The sequence below is a fragment of the Rhinolophus hipposideros genome (genome assembly GCF_964194185.1).
Source record: "Rhinolophus hipposideros genome assembly, chromosome: 8".
Lineage (NCBI taxonomy): Eukaryota > Metazoa > Chordata > Mammalia > Chiroptera > Rhinolophidae > Rhinolophus > Rhinolophus hipposideros.
This window is the reverse complement of record NC_138054.1, coordinates 38,870,991-38,893,520: the sequence shown is the minus strand read 5'-3', so window position 1 is coordinate 38,893,520 and position 22,530 is coordinate 38,870,991. Positions and strand designations below refer to the sequence as shown.

Below are 22,530 nucleotides of genomic sequence, written 5' to 3'. Positions count from 1 at the left end.
TGATATGGTAGGAAGTTGATAAATATATGTTGAATCTCTAGTACTCTTTGTCTACTTACAGACTTGTGTCACACACTTCACATACACATTCGAGATGGTGGGCTCTTAGAGAAGAGGATCTGTGTCCTATTCATCTCTGCATTCCTGACTATAGAACCACCAGGTGATCATTAAATGATCATTTAATTGAACAGCACAAGGATTTTAACTTTTGTTACTTGTTTTATCTGCCCTTCCGCCACCCTATCTTATGCATTTCGCTCTCAGTCCAGACAGCCTAAAACCATCGCATCAATCTAATCAAATATTTGAAGGCCAGAGACCTTGAAATTATTCAAATCAAGTTCAAAACTACAGTTTTAAATTTACCCTGGCCATTTCATAAGTAGATTTAACAACTAGCTAACTGCTATCCCAGGAGGGGGAAGAAAGCATAAGCTTAATGAATTTGGTCAGACATACTGTGTAACAGATGTCCAATGTGCTGCCATGAGCTTAAATCATAAATATGATGGCTCTGTTTGGCATGGCAAAATATATTAGAAGTATTTTATCGGTCACTGGGTAACTTGCTAGATGGAAGGGGAATGATCCTGAAAAATGCAGGAGCTGAGTCTAGCAGCATCTCACAAGGAGCCCTGGAGAAACACAGATAATCTGCTTGCAATGATTCATCAAGTCGGTCCTTTGTTTCACTAATTTGAGTGTCAAGTACAACCATACAATAAAGAATTGCCAAGACCTGATAAGAGTCTCCTCTGGCTGCTGCTTTTCCTACCTGAACTAACAACTGGTACTCTTTAAGCCTAAAGCACAAATTGAATAAACAGCTTCCAGGCTGGCAATGTTGGACAGTGTTTGGAATTTTTTGTTTTTCCTTGGAAGGCTAAATCCGGTGAGTTTCTTGCATTTCCCCAAACACATTGCATTGATAGTCACTGTTGCACCAATCATTTTAACTTTCTTAATATTAACCATGGAAGGATGCCTCCTAAGTTAAAAATAGTTCCTGTTGTATCATCAGCCCAGCAATGGATTAGTGAAGATTAAAAAAGGATTGTAATGCCTTTTTTGGCCTTGAGAAAGCTTTTATTATGCCTATGGTTCAGTTGGCCTGCTGATCATTTCCATCTTAATGTAATCTTTAACATTACACTGCTACAGGTGAGGTGTCACTTAATATATTAAGACAACTATTCTCACTGAGCAATTTTACAAGAAATATGTTTTTAGCTAAATTAGACATTTAACAAATGCCATCTGTAATTCCACGCGGGGGTGGGGGGTGGAAGAATGGGGGCAGCCTGTTTTAAACAGGCTGTCAGTGTGAATTTCCCAACATAAATAACTTTTTAAATTTTTAATCAAATTGTGTACTGTCAGTGCAATAGACCAACATAAGGAGAGCATCAAAGGCCTTAAGAGTCTTATAAAATAAGTAGTAAGCAGGTTTATCTCTAGGAGCCAGAAATTTTTCATTAATATTAGGAAGAATCTACAGGTACAGTTAATCATGTGGATATGATATGCTGGACATTTTTATACTTTAAAAATCATTTAGATGAAGACTAAGAACCTCAAAGTTCTGATCACAATATAAACTGTAATATCTAAAACAAACACTGAATTAAATAACGTAGGTGAAAATTATGATATACGATTACATGAGAATAACTGGATTTTAAAAGTTAAGAGGGAAGAGAATATTAGAAAGCTTACAATTGGAAAACTAAATAACAAACATTTTTCAGAAATTTTATTTTGTGACAGATTTTTCCATGCTATGAACATAAATGCAAAAGCTATAAACATGACTATTGACATTTAGGCCGTTGACTTGTTTTTACCAAAATCATAAAAGAGAAATTTTAGTTTTCGAATTTTCAAATGGGTATCCTGTTCAGCATCCAGTTGGGTTCTTCTCTCTCTCTCTCTCTCTCTCTCTCTCTCTCTCTCTCTCTCTCTGTCTCTTATTATTTGTAACTTCATAAAAGATAAATAAGCCCTCGGCTTATTTAAGAGGTGAGTATACTGGCAAGATTAACTCTCGCCCCAGAAATTCCACTAGGCTGAAAAGAATATGATTTGGGGGCGGGAAAGAGGGACACAGAGGTCTTTAGGACCCAGCAGGCGGCGGCAGGCGGCACTTGTGTAGATTGCTGAGAGACTAAGAGGGTCCGGTTCAGTTTTAATTCTGTCTCTAATCTCTGCAACAGCGGCGCTTGCTGGGTCCCGCGGCCCCCTTGCCCACTCAGCTGCGAGTGGCCGCCAGGCTAATATCAGCGCCTCCCGCGCCCCATCACCCACCATGGAAACCCTCCAAGAAAAAGTGGCTTCGTACGCGTGTGCCTAAGGATTCCGCACAAAAGAGGTGCCCAAAATGAAGACCCTGATGGTGAGTCATTTGTTGTAACTCCTCTGGGCAGAGGCGAGAACCCCCGGGCGCAGCGTCCCTGGGGCGCTCGGGAGAGCTCCCGGGGCGCCTAACCCTGCGCCGCGCGGTCGCCGGTTACAAAGGGATAACTTTCCACCTGCTCCGCGTCCCCTCCCTATTTCCCGGTTCTGCCTGGCTGGGAATCCCGGGGCCGGGACGGGAATTCGGGTTGCCGCTTGGATCTCTAGCAGGAGGTCCGAGGAGACCGCAGAAGGCTGTGGAAGCGGGGGACGGGGTGGGAGCATTGCCGAGGGGAGAGTGGGTGCCTCAAAGCAACCGCCTGGCAAAAACTAAGAGGGCGAGGAGGAGGGAACCTATGCAGACTTTCTTGGTTTCCTTGTTGGGTTTCAAACTTGTAAGGATCGTGGAGGGAAAGCCCCACGGGTCCCAAAAGACAGAGTGCAAGGGCTAGAGATTCCAGCCCCGAGTTGAGGAGAGGGCCCCCTGCTCAAAGTGAGAGCCCCCTCTTCTCGCCTCCCGAGCGCTCGCCCTCCGGTAGCCGGGCGCCGTGCACCACCTGCCCTCTGCCGAAAGATCTGGGAGGTGGCGTCGGCCGAGAGCGGCTACGCGCCGGGAGCCTCGCCTGCCGCACGCGCGGGGACGGTGCCGCCTTCGCCCAGGCTACGCGCGGTGGGTCTTGGACCCGGACCGCTGGCCGCAGGACCCCCCCCCCCGCACCCCCCCCACCGCCTGTCGGACGGTCTCGCCTGTGTCCCCGCCGGGCGTGCTGCTCCGGGTTCGGCTCTCAGCGGCTGTTCCTCTGCTCTCTCCCGCCCGCCCGCAGCGCCATGGTCTGGCAGTGTGTTTAGCGCTCACCACCATGTGCACCAGCTTGTTGCTCTTGTACAGCAGCCTCGGCAGCCAGAAGGAGCGTCCCCCGCAGCAGCAGCAGCCGCAGCCGCAGCACCAGCACCAGCACCAGCACCAGCAGCAGGCGACCGGCAGCGCGCAGCCATCTGCGGAGAGCAGCTCCGCGTCGCGCCCCGGGGCCCCCGCAGGACCGCGGCCGCTGGACGGATATCTTGGCGTGGCGGACCACAAGGTGACAGCTGGCTCGCCAACCCGCACGCTACCCAGCCTGGGGATCCCGCACAGCTGAACCTGTCCCCTTCCCGGGACTGTGAGGCACCGTGAGTAGGTGCCATTCGGAGGCTGGAAGGGGGAGTGGACGTGCTGTGGGGGTGGGAGCGTTCCTACTTGGTAGGAATTCCTATTTGGAAAAGGATGCAAAGTTTTTTCTGGGAATGGAGATGGGATAAGTGGACCCCAAAGCTTAATTCCCTAACAGGAACGGGCCCTGGTACTAAAACCCTCTGATCCCTAAAATTGCAGCTGCGGGTGGGCGCTGGGTTCCTGAAGCCTTGGGTTTGGCCACAAAGTCGCGCCCTTGTGGGACGAGACTCGGCATGGCGCCAATACTAGCCCGAGCGTTCCTCGGACCGCGGACCGGGGGCTGAGTAAGCAGCCAGTCCGCGGCCGCTGCTCAGGCTTAAATATTACCCTTTGATCTCTGCTTCGGATTTCTCTGGGTAGAATTGCCACAGCCCTGGGGAGCGGTGCCCAAGCAGGCGAGGAAAGCTTGAGGCACAAACTCATCTTCCATTGGCTTGAAACTTATCGCTGAGAGCCTGTTTTCTCTCTGTCTTCCGGGAAGCCTCTGCATGGCTTGGCTAGTAATTAATAAGATGAATTTTTAAAAATTGAGCTTCCTTTCCCTGGAATAATGAATCTGGTTTCAGTGTGTGGAGCCGCTGGGAGAGAATCCTAATCAAGTTTCCTTGTTCTGAAAAGATATTTTAATACAGTTTAAATGTATTCCCCATTATTTGAAGCTGCTAATATATTTTTGTTAAAACGCAGTTCAACTCCGTCTGCTCTATAAAGTCAGAGGATTTCTTAAAACCACCAAACTATTCTGCTTTTCTTATTACTAGATTTTATGATTGTGAACCAAAGTAATATTTAGCAAGTGCTCCTTTTTGTGGGAAAAGATTGCTCTTACCCTGAATGAACAAGTCAAACTTTTTTTAAAAGAGGCAATCAAAATATTTCCATTCAATTTGTACAATGCGTAATGCTAAGGGTTTTGGAGGGTACAAAAGAATTTCAGGCAGAACACAGCCTTTAGGGATCTTGGAATACCTGTGTGGGGGAAAATATATCATGAAATGTAAATTAATGGAGAGATAGATAGACCAACAGATAGATGAACAGACAGATAGGTATAAATGTATAGAAAATGCAAGACATAAACAGTACTGTTAGGTAGAGATGAGAAAGATCACTGTCCTGGAAGTATCAAGGGAAGTTTCTTTGAAAAGGTCACCATGCACAGGGAAGAATTAAGAGAAGCAGAAAGGAGGGAGAGATTTCATTAGGAAATTGATTTCAGGGAAAGGGACTGGTGGTAGACTAAAAGTCAAAAGTAGAAAAGGACCATCAGTTGTACAATTACTACTTTACTTTTCTAAGTTGTTGATTGATTACATACTTTCTATCTGCATGTGTGAGCAACTGATAAGAGCTGGAGTTCTAGGAAAGTTTAGGCAGCGGCCTCTGGATGGATGTGGTGTTTATGTGTAACTAGTGTATGACGGGTAAATTGAACTCAATGGATTTTCATGGCTGTTGTTTAGGGGAAACGGCTACCTAGCCCTTGTGAATCTTTGATTAATAGGGGCGTCAAAAGGTAAATTTGCTGAAAGCTCCATGGGCCTTTGGGAAGATATTCCTAGTACTACTTTCCTGCTTGTGCTTTTTTGCTGGACAGACACCAGCTAAGAATATTGATAGCCTAAGGCAAAATATGATGCCCTCATGTTTGTTTTCAAAACTGTTTATTCACAGAAATATGCAGGATTCCATTTTCAGTGTATCAGAGCCTTATTTCATTGAAATTAAGAACAGCTCTTTTTTGGCAGGAATGTTGAAAGTGTATATGAGAAAGTGAGATAATCTGTAGTAAAAGGGTTGTACATGAAGTGAAGTGTTGTATGAATGATAAGTATGTGTAAATGTCCTTGGAATTGTTATCAGATAATTATAAATGTGACCAGGAAAATTTTTACAGATAATTAATACTAATGAAATTCTTTCATGGAAAACCAATAGCTCACAAAATTCCATACCCAAAGGGTTTAATGGGGTTTACACCATTGCAAGCAAAGGAACAAATACAAATCCTAACATTTACTCCTCCTCTCTGGGCATGATCCCAGTTGTCCCATTGAACTAAATGTAAACTTCTGTTCAAAATGCAATCACTGACCCCTTTACTGTTACTATTTAGCTGCCTAGAAATTAGGCAGAGTTCCATTTCTGATGTCTGTCTGAAAGTGCATGTGCAAAATGTTTGTGTCCTCTTCAAAAGGTGCTGTTTAATCAGGTAAATTTGGGATCTTCCTATAGTCTTGTTTAGGCAGAAATTTGTTAGAATAGTGCTAGGATTTTTTTTTTTCAATTAACATCCGGAAGGGTAAAAAATGAAAGCTTTTCTATTCTTGTTATGTTGCCAAATGATTCTCTGATTGCTTTTTTTGTTTGTTTGTTTTTTTCACTCTCACATCAGGCCTTAGAAAAATTATAGGATATGCTGAATATGATGACCACGAGCCATATGCTGCTGCATATTGAATCAGAATTCCAGTAGACTTTGATTTGCCGTTGATTTACAGAATCTAGAGAGCATTATAGGAAAATGTTCTCATCTCCGTGGTCAGAGGTCCCAGTCAGATAAATATGTAGTGTTTCTGTTCAGTTATGTGATAGGATTAACATTTTTGACTCCAAGATTAAATTCAATAGGTGATTCTAAACCCCAGCACCTGAATTTCACAAATTACAGCCTGTCTGCAATGATAGTCTTGTCTCATATGGCTGCAGACTAAATTACTGTTGAGATTAAATCACTATGTGCCTTTGTTGAAAGACATGCTTCAAGTCAAGTCAGTGATGAGCAATATGTGTTGAAGCTTAAAATATCACTTTCCATGGTCATATTGCCTACTTCCTCTCTCATAGACAATGTGAGCTGGAATTGTAATTCCAGTAGGACGAAGTGAAGGCTACTTGGAGTTTTATGTGATAATGAAGGCATTTCATTTTAGATTCTTTCTCTTCATTCCCAACCTCTTCCCCCCAGAACTTTTCCTATAAATGTGTTCATTTCCATCTTGTTACACGTCTATCATTATAGCTACTATACTGTAGTTTGACATGACTTTCCTGGTTCCTGTTTTTGCAAGCCGTTGATTTCTAATCCAGTCGGCCAGACACAAGCAAAGAAGCCAATTTCCAAGGCTTTGGGAACCATCTGCATTTAAAACTGCAACATAATATATAACCAAACGGAAGCACATACATACACTCTATCAAGCAACCCTCACAGGAAAGCTCCAAGTCTCCCAGCAGACTGGAAGGGGTGCATGGAACACCATTCTAGCTCCAGTCTGGATCTGGTCTGAGTAGATAAAGTCATTTGCCATCTGGTGGACTCTGTAAAATGAAACTGAGTCGATTTTCATTTCCAGTGGACAGGATCTCTTATCACAGAAGGCCCACTTGTCACCTACACTGCCCTTTACTGAGATGGCTTATGAAGGAGCAGTGATCAATGGGGTCTAAAGCTGAGCTCCTATCTCCTCGCTTCAGTGGTAGCCCCCAGAAATGGATTTTACACATACCTGTAACATGCTGTCCTTGCTACTTTCCTTCTTTAAGCCTTCAGTTATTCAGGCAAAACAAAACTCCTTAGAGGTAATAGTACTATTATTATTAATTGGTAGATGTCCAGTTGGAGTGATAAGACAAATCAATGCAAGAGTTGAAAACAGTTGAAAACCAGGGGAAAAAAAGCACATGCCATGTAACTTACTTTGAAATTATGTCATAAGTATTCTTCCTTTAGAAAGGCATGTAAATTTTCAAATACAAGTTTATGTCATTTATTAGACCTTATTTATGTCATTTGAGTCATCCAATAAATTATAAATAATTTGGATCTCAAATAAATTCAAAGTGAGCTAATTGTCAGTACTCAGGTATTTTAAATCTGCCAGTGATGATGAAACCTTATCACAAAGCATCAACCAAAAGGAATCATGAAATGAACTATTTTTCATGGGTGAGAAGTTGCAACAATGTGTTCCTATAACATTTATTAAAATACATAACCTTTTTTAATTCTGTGAGAGCCAGGAATATTCATCCAGCTTCCCACAGGAAGAATCCCAAGATACCTTCATGCCAAAGCCCAGACCATACCAGCTGGATGAGTCTGACCTGGCTTGCTTTCAAGTTCCAGGCATTCTGACCTTCTTGCTGATCCTTGAATACTCATTCTGCCTCAGGACCTTTGCACTTGCTGTTCTTTCTCCCTGAGAAGCTCTTGCCCAACATCATTCGCATGATTTGTTTCTTCTGGTCATTGAATCCTTAGGTTAGATGTCACATTTTTGCGTCCCCCTCCTCAAAAGTTATTCTCTACTATATCAGCCTGTTTTGTTTTCCCTATAATACTTGATTATCTGAAATAGTCTTAAAGTTTACTTCTCTATTGTCTGCTCTCCCTCCCAGTAGAATCTAAGCACTGTGATAGCAAAGCATTTGTACATCTTATTGCACAGTTTAACTCCAGGCCCTAGATCAGTATTTGGCACTTAGTGGGCATACAGTAGGAATTTATTGAAGGAAAAAAGAAAGTAGGGAGTGGGGTTGGGGAGGAGGGTGCCAAGAAGGATAGAGCTACCTCACTTTATGTCAAGTCCTTTCTCTATAAGAAACATTAGTGCAGTCCCAAGACCCTGGTAAATATCATCTTTTCTAAATTTGATTTAATAACAATAATAATAATGGGGAAGGAAGAGGAAGAAATTATTTAAAACATAAAAATCTTAGGGAATGAAGTTTGGGAATTTACATTTCAACATGCTTCTTTATGATTCTTGTGCACATTAAATTTTGAAAATCATTATTTGAAACATTTTTAATCATCGCAATGTGTAGTCCTGTAACTAACTTGTTTCTGGGTTTTTGAACTAATCATAGCCCTTAATAAATATTCATTAAAGGCCTAATAGTTGCAAAATTAGGTATTTGGGATGAAGAACACAGGCCCTACCTTCAAAGAAACTTTGATCTAATTGAAAAGAGAAAACAAAGAAGGAAGAAAGGTTAAATAATAAAGCCAGTTCTGAATAATAATATGAAACCAGGAAACAATAAATCAAGGCACTGACACTAAAAAGGAGGCAATTTCTGTGATCTTTCTCAACTATAAAATGAGTTCAACACTATTATTAGAAGTTATAAAACTTTCAGAGTAAAATTCTGTTACTTATTAGCCCTTTTTAATGCATATGTGTTTGTATATATATTATACAGTATATGGCATCCTATGAATAATTTGTAAACAACTTGAATATCAAAGCAACTTTGCAACTTCAAAGTGGATTGATGTTAAATCAAATTTTTCAACCTCTTTATGATTTTTCTTTGGCATTCGATAGGCTCTCCTGGGCTCTTGAAGGGAGCTATAACCCTCTTATCCTGTTCAATTGTGTTTGTAACATATGGTGACTCTATTTTCCAAACCAAATCTCATACTTGTGGTGTGATGAATTTGAATATAATTGTGTTGGTTATGAAACAGAATATTTGCAATCAGATCTCTCTTGGAACAATGACACCTGTTTCCGAGGGGACTTTTTATAACCTCTAGGGTCTCGTGGCAGCACAACATAATGCCTGTCCTGTGAACACTGGAATAAAGGGAGATTAAAGATGAGAAAAGACTGAAAAATTAAAACCCATTATTAATCAACAAATCATTCTGAAAACCTCCTATACACCTCTTATATACTCTTTGAATAGTTAGTTGGGAAGGCTCTTTCAAAAGCAAAGGAATGATTATATCTTAAATAATAATATTGTCATTACTCATACCTTGTGAACCTGATTCAAGAGAAGAATCAGCATGGGAGTCAGTAAATTTATGATCAAATGATTGATAAAACTTGGGGGTGGGGACATTTATGAGATGTACTCAGATTATTCTCCACATGCTCTTTTAGTCTTAAACTCTGTCGGGGCCTGGGACAAATAAATATTTTTATTGCTTGCTCTGTTCAATATGGTTTCCCAAATAAAAAATCACAGGCATCTATTTTCTCAGTTTAGACAACATGTCCACAGGGAAACCTTTTCTGACTTGTAGCCCAGGTTAGATCTGAGCTGTATATTTTTGTCTTCATAGTGAGGATCCCATGATAATACTTACTCTGGTTTATTGTTATTTCTTGTCTAAAATTGTCTGCTTTCCCCGCTTGACAATCAGCTCTTGGAGGCTGGGGATATTTTTTTTTCTTTTTTGTCATTGTAGTGTCAGCGTTTAATATAATGGATCTTCAATAAAGTCTTGTTGAATAAATGAGTATACCTATATAAAGATCTTAAATTTCTTCTAAAGTAGGCCTGCACCAAGAGTTTCTGACCATTTGAAGTTCCTGAAAAGGAATAGCTACATATCCTAAAGAACTATTTCTCCTGCCACAATTTGTAGTTCTGTAACTGTTTCATTTCTACGTTCTTATACTTATCAGATTTCTTAAAACATACTCAGAATTTTAAAGCTAAAAGGAAAACAAAAAAATATCAAAAAGAATTCACGAGTGGTCGTGTGATTTGCCCAAAGTGATGGGTTAGCGGCAGAGCTGGGGTTAAAATGTGGGTCTCGGATGTGAACATCATTACCATAAGGGAAATTCAGTGCCAGTGTCTTCTAAGAAGTGACTCAACATTATTTGGACAGAATTTATTAAAATGAAAAGCCTAGGACTACCCACTTATTGGGAAAAAATAAATATTTAAACACCTTATTATTCTAAAATGAATATGAGAATATGCCTCTGGATAGTTAAGAAGCACTTCCACCAGTCACTGACTTAGCAATGGATATTCTAAAGGCTGCATGAAATGTCTGGTACCCATGTGAATGGAACAATTTGCAAATCGGAATGAATTTTGCCTTTAAAAAGTAAACCAAGCCAAAAGAAGACTGTCATGTTTAATTATTTGTAGAAAATGTCATGACCAGACCACTCATTTAGCTGAATTCTCCACAGTGGGAAAGAAAACATCATAAGGAGACTTCGTTAACCCAGGATTGGAAGAACTGCCATTCTGCAAGTAACGATTGACTCCTGAATTCTGCGATGTACTATTTTGTCAGATAGGATTACTTTCGGCAAATAAGAAAACCATTTTACCTATGGTAGGGAAGTAACCTTGACAGTTGTCGCTCAGTATGAAAAGGAAACTTTATTCCATATTTTTTTAATGGCTAAGAAGGTCTGCGTAGTGATCCTGGGAACCTCTCAGGCTCTGACGGTCCTCTCTGACAGACTGAAATGCAGAGTTAAAACACTTTTTTACAAGGAAGCATATTCTGGAAATTAATTGCACATATGGGACCTCTCTGCTGACTGAACTCCATTTTTGCGTTTGTAATTTACAGATCTGCTCATGTTCCTTCCAGGCCTCCAATGGCTTCCCATTGCCTAGAGGATCAAGTTCAGACTCCATAGGAAGGCTCCCAAAGTCCCACAGCGTCTGTCTGGCCTGCTTCTCCAACCTTACCTCTCATAGCTCCCTTCCGCATAGGCTCCACACACCCTGGGGACATACCTTGCTCTTCCACACTTACTTCCATTAAGGAATGCCCTTTCTCCTTTTATCTACTAGCTAGAGAACTAATCATTCATTAAGATCCAGCTCAAGCATCTCCTTTCTAAAGTTTTCCCAGATGCAACCCCTATGCAGCATAGATCCCACATGCTAGCCGTGTATCAGTCAATCACATGTTGACTGAGTACCTACTGTAATACAGTATGTCTTAGACACAAAGGAGAAAATGAGAGGCAAGACCTAGTCCCTACCCACAGGAAAATCACACTGGAGAAAATACATGTTACAGTTACTATACCTTTATAAGGGCTAAAATATTCTCTGTGTCTTACACATGCCTCTAATCACACAATATTGTGATTATTTGTCCACATGCTTGTCTCCCAGACTGCACTGTACTTTCCTGAGGCCCGGAACATAACTTACACACCCTGGTACCTCCAGAACTTAAAACTATATCTTATACATGTCAAAACTCAATAAATCTTTGTTGAATGTTGGGTGGGCAGAGTCCTGTTGTAATTATATATAATAGGAAGAGAATTGAACAAGTCTGGCTAATAGACTTTCTAATCATAGCAACGACACAAATGATAAGTAAGAACAGAAGAACTTCACGTATGTGACATACGCATCTTTAATTTCCGGTTCCCCTTTAAATACAGAGTAGCATTTGCCAACCTCTCCAGAGTAGTGGACCAGGTGTTGAGATATAGGAATCCCCATATTTGAGGCGAGTGTAGTGTCATGGGAGTCAGGGGACCATGCTCAAGATTTGTACTGATGAGTTTTTGCCAGTTATGCTGCTTCTCGACCTGAGTTAACCTGTAGAAAAGGAGCTTAAACCAGATTCATTCATTCCCTCATTTGACAAGTAATATTCTGTGTCTGCCATGTATTTGCCGTTGTATTCAGAGCTTGGAGGCAACAATGAATAGAGCGTGATCCCCGATTTACAAAACTTACATCTATGAAATAGGCAGATAAAACACATAAAATTACAATGCAGGATTAGATAGGAATATTTACATGCTACGGAGCTTTGGTTTTATCCTGGAAGCTTTGGGGAAGTCTTTAAAGGGTAAATTAGAGGAGGGACTCCATCAGATGTGTATTTCAGTGGATCGTGGTGGCTTCTGTGTGGCAGGTCAGAGCAGCCCCTTGTTATAGGAAGAGGGACCAGTTGGCAGACTGTTGATTGAGAAGGGATGCTGGTGGCTAGAGGATAAGTGACCTAAGGTGTCCCAGCCAATGTGTTGGCACAGATAGTCTGGATGCAGCTCGCAAGCAGCAGAAGGTTTGTGGCTCAAGATTGCCTCTCAGTTAGTAAAAAGAGTTTGAGGAGGATCCCAGATGGCAGTCCAACTTTGTCTAATTTTGAACCTCACTGTGCATCTTAATACCACATACTGACGAGCAAAATAATGGAGTTACGGTTAAGGCTGAAGCAAGCTGTTGATGGAGATTCTAGTTATGACAGGAATTAAGCCCGCCACCTGAAGCAGAGCCAGTGAGTGGGGTGTGGAATGAATGTGTTGGAAGAGACTATTATGTAACAGTTCTACTGGGGGAGACTTTATTCTAGAATAACCTTGTTAAGGGAGACTTTGTTGCATAATAAATCTTACCAGGTATAGCTCTGTTGGAAGTATGGGGTGGAGAGTGGTTTCCTCTCCTTTCATTCCCCAAAGTTACAGAGAGAACAGTTATCATTCTTTTAAATCACTTAAGTTTGTTCACTTCTAAGAAAAGTTCCTGTTTCTCTTGTATCAAAAGGAAACTGGCCACAAAGTAATGTGAAATTTGTCAAGAGACAGTCTGATTTCTGATTCGTTTATTTGGTTGGGAGCAAATATATATATATATCTGAATGAACTCTGGTTTTATGAGGCCCATAAACATTACAGGCCCGTATGAGTCTGTAATGAGGCCCATATTTGGGGTTACTTGGCAATGTCACACCCTCCAGGCTGCTTTGCTCTCAGGGATTTCCAAGTTGTCTCGAATTACCAGAAGTGATATCTGCTTCCACTCTGTACTGCAAATCGTAAAACGGGTTCATTTCATTTTTATTCTGCTTGTTTCAAGTTTTGAACAAAGTGCAAGAAGTCATAACATTCTGCTTGTATTCCAGAACATGGGAAAGGGAAAGGGGACTGTAGGAATTTGCATGTTCCCCACCACTGATGCACTGGCCAGACTGGAGGAAGCTTTGCCTTGATGCTCTAGCTGTCACTAATCCCTTGAAGAATTATGCCATTACTCTTATTAACGACTGCGTGGTTTTTGGCTCAGTTTGAAATGTGATGGGTTTTTAATCCCAAAGCTCAGAAATAAACGTCAGAGAAAGCTGTTGTAGAGAACAGGATATCCTAACTAAATCAGCCTGCAGTGGTGAAATATAAAGATGAAATAATTGGACCCTGAATGAAGAATAAGGACCAGAGTAAGATATAACATCCGTAGCTCCTTCCTTGTTATCAGAGGAGCTACCTGGCCATGCATGCATGAAATGCTGACTGGGTTCTAGCAAGCCAAGTAAGGGTGGCTTATCATGAACTGTGAAGTATCAACAAAGGAGTCACAGTTATTTGACATTATTACATTTAGATGTAACTTGAGGTGTTGTTTGACAACAGAACAGGACATCAAGGAGCAAAGGAATCACTTAGTCAAAAATAAGTTCTTTTGACTCAGACTCACAGCAGCTGGTTTTTGTTTTTTTGTTTTTCCTAGAATGAGCACCATAATGCTCCTGGAAGATGGATAGGCTCAGGGCTCAGGTGATCCAGGTAGTTACGAATCTCCGTACTGCCTGATATGCCAAGTAAAGAACCATTCTTTTTTTTTTTTATTAGTTTCAGGTGCACAAGACAAAGTAATACTTAGACATTTATCATTTATATCCCTCACACTGTGTGCACCCCTTTCCCCCATCCATTATCCCTTTGACGTCTCACAGAGCCATTACATTTCCACTGTTTCTATTCCTAATGCTGTACTCCGCTTCTTGTAAGTATATACATACATATATATATACATATATGTAAAATTATAGTTGGCATTCATTATTGTTCAGCTTCAGGTGTACAGTGCAGTGATCAGGCATCTACATCATCCCTGAGGTGGTCTCCCAAATGGGACAAGTGTAGGACCATTCTTTATGGGCCCAAGGAGCAGCCTGATGGTGTCTCACCCTTCAGCAGCTTTGAAGTATGGGAAAGGGCCGGACCTTACTTTATGTATCTTCCAGGGTGTTCTGCCAACCTGTGAATGCCAAAACTCAGTATTATTTTATGCAAACTATGCCTGTAGACGATATTTGAGATCATGGAATCCCTTTATCTGGAAAAAGTTTCCTCCGCATTAGCCTCCCTATACCATGTTGAAAAAGAGAAGGGAACAGAGAGAGCTAGGGTGCTCATTCTGAAAACAAACTTAACTCCTATTCAGTTGTAAACGCATAGTAGTGATCTCAAAATGGCGAAAGGTAAAACAATAAATAAATTATTATTCATAAACCTACTACCCAAATAGAATTACTGCTGATAATTTAATGTATTTCCTTACAGATTTTTTCATACATAACAGGTGTGTGTCTGTGTGATATTTCAATGTACTTCCTTCCCGTTTTCTTACTCATATATGTTCGCTCTGTGGGGTCCACGTGTATATTGTTTTATCAATCAGATGTAATCTGTGGTACAAAGAAAGGCGTGAGCAATACGGTTAAACACTAGTGAGGGACCTATAGTTCAATTAGAGTTGGAAAAAATAGGAAATGTGTCTTGATAACTATGCTGAATTCCCCACTTATTAATCCTGAAGATGCATACTACATCCCCCCACTAGCTTAAAAATGCCCCTCTTTCCCTGTTTACAATCCTCCAGCGCTTTTTAATTGTGACGATTAAAATTGTGTGCTCCCATCCCTACCTTTCATTCCCCTGCTGTTTGCTCAGCTACACAATGTGTTCCAGAATTTATTAGTTTTTTAAAAATCATTCCTAATTGTCCCTTAATCCTTCTTGTCACTTTGCTCTAAATTTCTTCCAACACATCAATAACTACTTTGGGGGCGTAGCTGGTGGCTTCCAGGACACAGTTGGAGATGATCTCCATCTTCATAGTCACTGAGCTGTCCCTTTCCACATATATGCCTCACATCTGCCTTTATTTTCTGGGCTTCCACTCTGTGATTTAATTCCCTGTCTATATATACCGTGTTTCCCCGAAAATAAGACTGGGTCTTATATTAAGTTTTGCTCCAAAAGACGCATGAGGGCTTCTGGTCAGGGGATGTCATCCTGAAAAATCATGCTAGGGCTTATTTTCCTGTTAGGTCTTATTTTTTCAGGGAAACACGGTAGTACAGGTTTACTTTGACATAACTGTCTTTCCAAAAAAGAAATTTTATAGCACAAATAATTGTCACCTTCTTAATTAGCATCATTCTCTGCATTTCTTGTTCATCTTGTTTTATAAAACATTTCATCTTCTTTTAACCTACAACTTATTGAATTCTATGACCATTCTTTTCAACCTTTCTTTTTCTATTGCTACTCAATGATGTTTCTGAGCTACTCTTTATTTCTTAACATTTTTCAAATATGTGCTAGCTGTTACTTCTTGATTTTTGGCATAATCTCAAAACTGTCGTTATTCTTCCAGTCCACAAGTAGAATAATTCTGTCATTAGAGACATCAGGGCCTGCCTCTCCCATGACGGCCAACTGGCAGAGGGTATATTTTATATATCTCGGGTGGCAGCTTCCAAGTAAAGGAATGAGTCTGAGAACACAAGGTCTTTGCCAACAAGCTCTTTATCAAATCGGTCCTTTGTTTTGCCACCTGAGCTCTCTTCTTTATTATCCTCCAGCTTGAAGCATCGCTGAATCCCTTCCATCCATTGTTTAAAATGTTTTTATTGTGGTGACACATGCATAACAAAATTTGACATTTTAAGTATACAATTCAGTGCATTAACAATATTCACAGTGTTGTCAACCATCACCACCATTTATATCCAAAATTTTTCATCACCCCAAACAGAGACTCAATAACCACTAAGTAATAACTCCCAAATCCCTCCAGCCCCTGGTAATGTCTATTACACTTTCTGTCTCTATGAATTTGCCTATTCTCAATAGTTCATGTAAGTGGAGTCATTCATTCAGTAGTTTTCATTTTATGTTCAGTTTATTTCACAATGTTTTCAAGGCTTACCCGTGTTTTGGAATGTATCAGAAGTTTGTTCCTTTTTTGGTTGAGAAATAGTCTGTTGTATGGATTTTGTTTGTCCACTCATATTTTGATGGACTCTTGCATAGTTTTCACTTTCTGGCCATTGGGAATAATACAGTGATAAAGATTGGCATTCTCATTCATTTTTTGAAGTACCACCCTCCTTTTCCCCTTCTTTTCCATCTCCATGGCAGCACCTGAGTCTTTAGCTCCCTCACCTCAAGTCTGTGCATGCCACCCTACCCCTAGCTGTTCCCACTTGATGCAAAAAATAAAAATAAAAGTGAAAAATAAAAAAGGAGACAAGAAGCCATTAACTGCACTAATTATATTTCTTTGCTTAAAACTAAACATTTTGAAAAATAGGAGAGGGAAAATGTTCCCATAATCTGCTGCTTTGATGTAAGTAATGATATAATTTTGATTTACTTCTGCCAAATGTTTGCATGGCAGTCTTTATTTTTTTAAAGCCTAAATGTAAGCATGTTGTGTTTTTTAAAAAAAGTGATATGGTTTTAATTCTGTTTGGATTCCATTTTGCTAACATAAAAATAGCCATTAAGATTTTCTTTAGGATTTGCCTTTTATATCTTTTTCCATCCTATAATTTTCAGTCTTTCAGTGTACTTACCTCTGATGTATATCCAGGGCTGACTCTAATATTTGCTGTGTCTGAGACAAGAGTACAAATGAAGGCCCACAAACATCCCAACTGCTTTAATCAATAATTATGTCTTCATTTAGGAAAGACTTTCACGTTTCAAAGATTTCCTTTGATCTATGACAGTTACGGATTTGATCAAAATAATATTCTTGGTCATTTTATTGTTTGGTCAATAATTAAGTCACTAAATTAAAAAGTGTAATATTATGCTTGAAAATTTTACTGTGGCTAATGCTTGACAGAAGTCTACCCACTTGAATTATCTCCAGTTTTTTAAAAATATAAGCAGACTACCTCTTTGAAGATTTTCTATTTATTTTTTCAGCTCCCCTCGGCCCCCAGGTTCCTTTTCATATGTTCTAATTTATCACAATCTCAAATTCTTTTTGTTCTACTCACTTCTCCCCATACACAGTCTGAAGCAGTGACCAGCTCTACCTTAACAGTAACACAGCCCACAAATCTTCATGGCATTTGAACACATTGGCCTTTTGTTTCAAGGATAGAGGGCGAGGAATGTGGGGAAGCACTTTTTCTGGGGACTAGATGGTGTTAGACACAGGAATGGATATTGACAATAATGACTAATGTTGTGACAGAATGACAGAGGTACTCTTATGGTCTTCAGCATAATTTGTGCATTGTTGGTGATATGCTGTGCCCTTTAATCAGTGCTTCTCAAACATTAATGTGCATATGAATCACCAAAAGATCTTATTAAAATGCAGATCCTGAATCTTTAGGACTGAGTTGGGGTCTGAGAATCTGCATTTCTAACAGGCACGTTGTGATGCAGCTGCTACAGTCCAAGAACCATATTTTGAGTGGCGTGACTCTGAGGCAGAAGGCCCAGGTCAGGGGCCTTCTCATCTGACATTATAGGTAATACTGTGTATGTCAAAATGAATAGCATATAACTGGAATTTATTTTCAATTTGAACTTCCAATTACTGTCTTTTAAGTGTTAAGTTTAGTTCATTTATATTTATTGTGATTTTTGCTATACATTACTGATATATTGGAGGGTTTTATGTTTGTTTGTTTTTCTCATTTGAACATTGGCTTTGTATTTATCTCTTATGCTATGCTCCCCCCCCACACACACACACACACTCCTTTTTCCTCTGGATTGGTGTAGTTTTGTGAAGTTTTTGTTTTTTTGTCTTTCTTTCTTTTTTTTTGTCATCCTTTTTTCATTTTTTTAACCTACACTGGCATGGAAATTATACTCTTTATTTCTATTCTTTTAATATCATTCTTGAATTTTTAACATTCATACACTTACCAAAGTCTTAAGTTAATTAATATCTTTACCCTCCTTCTAGATAATTCAAGGTCCTTAGAATACCTTAACTCCAGTCAACACTAACACTAATCTTAAATGCTTCTTTATTGAAATATTTTAGTTATTTTTTTTAAAAAGACCAACAAATTGGATATTAGCGTTATTTTGTTGTTTCAGATAGTCAATGTTTATATAGATTTACCTACGTATTACCAATTCCTTTGCTCATCATTCCTTCTTACAACTTTGATTTCCATTATTATTCTTCCTGAAATATTTTTTTTAGTTCTGCTGATGAAGTTTTGTTGGTGGTGTACACAGTTTCAGTTTACCTGAAAATATCTTTATTTTGTCTACATTCTTGAAAGAGAATACAACTCAAGGTCACCAATTGTTTTCTTTCTCGATATTTTGAAGACTTAATTCCTGTGTTTTCTCTTTCTCGTTGATACTGAGCTGTTTGGCATCAGGCAAATTGTCACTATTTTTAGTTAATCTAAACCATTATCTCTTTAAATATATTGTCTCTCCCTTATTCTATCTCTCCGTCATGTTTTATTTATTTGTCTAGCTGCTGCATTCTGGGTAGTTTCTTCTGATTTTTCAGTTTGCTAATTCTCTATTCATCTATGTCTAATACATTACTTAACTTATCCACCAAGTATTTTTTCCCAAGTCATTTTTAGATATTTTTCCCCAATTGTTCTGGTCTTTTATAATATTATAGGGTCTTCTTCCTTACATACATTTCATTTCTGTATCTGATAACTCCAGTATCTTAAAACATTGGAGGTCTAAGTATGGGGCGGGGGGGGGGTTCTGATTTTATTCAAAGCAACTTATTCATTTATGTGTATTGCTTGTATTTGCATAGGTGTTTATCATGACTCCACGTTCATCTGAACTATGTTTGCAGAAATCCTTAGAGCTCTGTTAAAAAAGCATTCTTCCAAAGAAAGCTTGCATTTGTTTCTGCCAAGCTTCTGGGGGCCGTGTCATCTAAGAACTACCACTCTAAAATAAGCTTGACCTCTGTATTCATGCCAATTGTGTGACTGTAAACCACAAATCTACATGATTTTTATGAATTCTCAAGATTTTTTTACTCCTTTACCCATAGCAAAGGACAAAATTGACAAGTTTTTTCATACTTTTCCTGTGCTATGTAGATTTTCTTTTTGTCGTTTATTCTTTCCTTTAGGGTCACTGGCTTTTCAAGGTCTCCCTTACTTGCTCAGGCTCAATGTGACTCCTGACTCTTGATATGGATGTTGAAATCTCAACATGCTGTATTTATTCTTTGGCTTTCTTCTCAACCATTGTGTATTTCCTTTATTTTATTGTTAATTGTCTTGAAAAAATTTTTGAAACATTTTATCCAGCTTTTGAAGGAATTTTATTCTGAAGTGCTTGTATCCATAGCAAACTTTAAAAAATTATTTTAAATTTATATACAGATGGTTTTATGGTTATTTTAGAAATACAGAAAAGTAGAAGAACAAAATAAAAATCTCTAGGAATTTTATAACCTAGACTTAGCCCAATCATTGTAAAATTTTTGGAATGTTTTCTTAAGGTCTTTATTCTATATACATTATTTTTACATAGATATCACACCATATGTATGAATATAAGCATAATTAAAAGATATTCAAAAGTGAGAAAGTGGAGGATCATATAGAAAGGGTGACAACAAATAATATCAAGTCTTTCCAAATAAAAATCCCAATTCTCATGTCATCCAATATAAGTTTTAAAAATATAAGTAATCTGTATATTTTTAACAATAAAGATCTCCATTATGCAGAGTTCTATTTGTGGAAGACAAAAATATTTTTATTTAGTAATTCTCTTAGCACAGTGTCCCAACCATATTTAAAAATAGCCATTTTTAGCAAATGTCGGAATAGAACAGTATCAGTAATTTAAATGATTATTAAACATGGAAAGAGATTTCATCTAAAGCATAAAGTTAAAAATAATAATAAAAGATCTAGTCCTGTGAATGAAATGAATTTTTTTTAATCAAAGTTTATTGGGATGACAATGGTTAGTAAATTACTAGGTTTCAAGTGTATAAGTTTGTAAATAGATCACATTGTGTGTTCACCACCCAGAGTCAGTTCTCCTTACAATACCTTATATTTAACCCTGTTTACCCTCTTCTCCCACCCTCTCCCCCCTTACCCTCTAGTAACCACTGAAATATTGTCTGTGTCTATGAGTTTTTGTTTGTTTGTCTTGTTCCTTTGTTGCCTTCAATTTTATATCCCACATATCAGTGAAGTCATGGTTCTCAACTTTTTCTGTTTGATTTATTTCGCTTAGCATAATAATGTCATGATCCATCCATGTTGTCGCAAATGGCACTATTTCATCTTTTCTTATGACAGAATAGTATTCCATTGTGAAATGAAAATTTTAAGTGGAACAACTGAGGAAGAAACTTAAGGGCAACATTACCCTCAAACCAAAGAACCCACAAGAAAATGCAATCCATAATTTGATTTCTGACTTTGGATTTAAATCATATAATAGAATCCAGCAATTACACTTCTGGATACTTATCTAAAGAAAACAAAGACACTAATTTGAAAAGATATATGCACTTCTATATTCATTGCAGCATTGCTAGTAATAGCCAAGTTGAGAGCAGCCTAGATGTCCATAAATAGATGAATGGATAAAAAAATGTGACATATGTACATATCATATATGTGTATATATATATATATAATATATGTTATGATCATATGTCTATGATTATATTATATATAATATATGTATTATATATTCATATGAGTATTATATATACATACACACACATACATACATACACACACACACACACACACACACAAATGAAATATTACTCAGCCATAAAAAAGAATGAGATCTTGCTATTTGTGAAAACACGGATGGATCTAGAGGATATTATACTAAGTGAAATAAGTGAGACAGAGAAAGACAAATTAGGTATGATCTCATTTATACGTGGAATTTAAGAAAAAAGAACAAAATAAATGAATAAACAAAACAAAATAGAAACAGACTTCATAGATACAGAGAACAAGCTAATTGTGGCCAAGGGGAAGAGAGTGAGGGTGGAGAATGAAGCTGTAGAAAAATTAAATCAATCAGTCAGTCAATCAATCAGATAAGGGAAGATTTCCTTTTGTTTTTACTTCAGCTTTCTTCTTAGTGTGTGAATTTTCCTTTATCTCACTTGGCTGGAATACACATATAGATCACTTTTTCAGTAGGAATAGATTGGTGAATGGACTTTCTGATCCCTTGCCTAGCTGATATTCCTTAGATGCTTTCGATTTGGCTGTCAAAAAATTCTTGTGTGACAAAGTTTTTATTTCTGAACTTTTAGCTAAGTATACTGGGGGGTGCAACAGAACTCGAACTTGGAGCTAGAAAAAGTAGACAATAAAGCAAATGTTCAATAAATGTTTTTGGACCTGATTAGATTTTTATAAATTTTATTCACATATAATTCACCCTTTTAAAGTGTATAATTCATTGGTTTTTAGCATATTCACAGAGTTAGTTGTTCCATCTTCACAGCAATCTAATTTGAGAACATTTTCATTACTCTTAAAAGAAACCCCATACTCATTAGCAGTTCCTTCTCATTCTTCTCTCCTCCAGTGTCTGGAAACCACAATCTATTTTCTATCTCTATGAATTACCTATTCTGGATATTTCATATAAATGAAATCATTCAATATTTAGCCTTTTGTGACTGTCCTCTTTCACTTAGCATAATTTTTAAAGCTTCATTCATGTATCAGAACTTCTTTATTGTCTAATATTCCCTGTCTGAATACATCACATTTTGTTTATTCATCAGTTGATTGACATTTGGGGTTTTCCCATTTTGGGATATTAATAATAATAAATAATGAACATTTGAGTACAAGCTTTTGTGTGAACACATTTTCATCTTTTCTGGGTATATTTCACCTAGGAGTAGAATTGCTGGGTCGTATGATAATCGGAAGTTTAACCTTTTGAGAAACTGCCAGATGGTTTTTCAAAGAGATTGTACCACTTTGCAGTCCCACCAGTGATTTATGAGGGTTCAAATTTATCCGCATCTTTGCTAACACTTGTTATCGTCTTTCTTTTTTTTGTTATAGCCATGCTAGTAGGTGCAAAGTAGTATCTCATTGTGTTTTTCATTTGCTTTAAATTAATGAGATATAATTTTTT

At 38.5% G+C, this 22,530-nt stretch overlaps 1 protein-coding gene and 1 long non-coding RNA gene across 3 annotated transcripts in view; one reads left to right on the top strand and one right to left on the bottom strand.

Moving 5' to 3' along the window:
* The window catches only part of LOC308501163, a 46,376-nt gene extending 43,007 nt beyond the window's left edge, over positions 1 to 3,369 (bottom strand). The window contains exon 1 of the long non-coding RNA XR_013993846.1: positions 3,251 to 3,369. This is a non-coding gene — a long non-coding RNA (uncharacterized lncRNA). The remainder of the gene's footprint in view (positions 1 to 3,250) is intronic.
* Positions 2,146 to 22,530, top strand: part of ST6GALNAC5 (ST6 N-acetylgalactosaminide alpha-2,6-sialyltransferase 5) — a 148,463-nt gene continuing 128,078 nt past the window's right edge. The window contains exons 1-2 of one of the 2 annotated variants that reach the window (XM_081057041.1): positions 2,146 to 2,395; positions 3,219 to 3,476. In XM_081057041.1, the coding sequence (XP_080913167.1) occupies positions 2,381 to 2,395; positions 3,219 to 3,476 (273 nt within the window). In that variant the 5' untranslated portion in view covers positions 2,146 to 2,380. The remainder of the gene's footprint in view (positions 2,396 to 3,218; positions 3,477 to 22,530) is intronic. The other variant, XM_081057042.1, reaches the window with a different exon arrangement.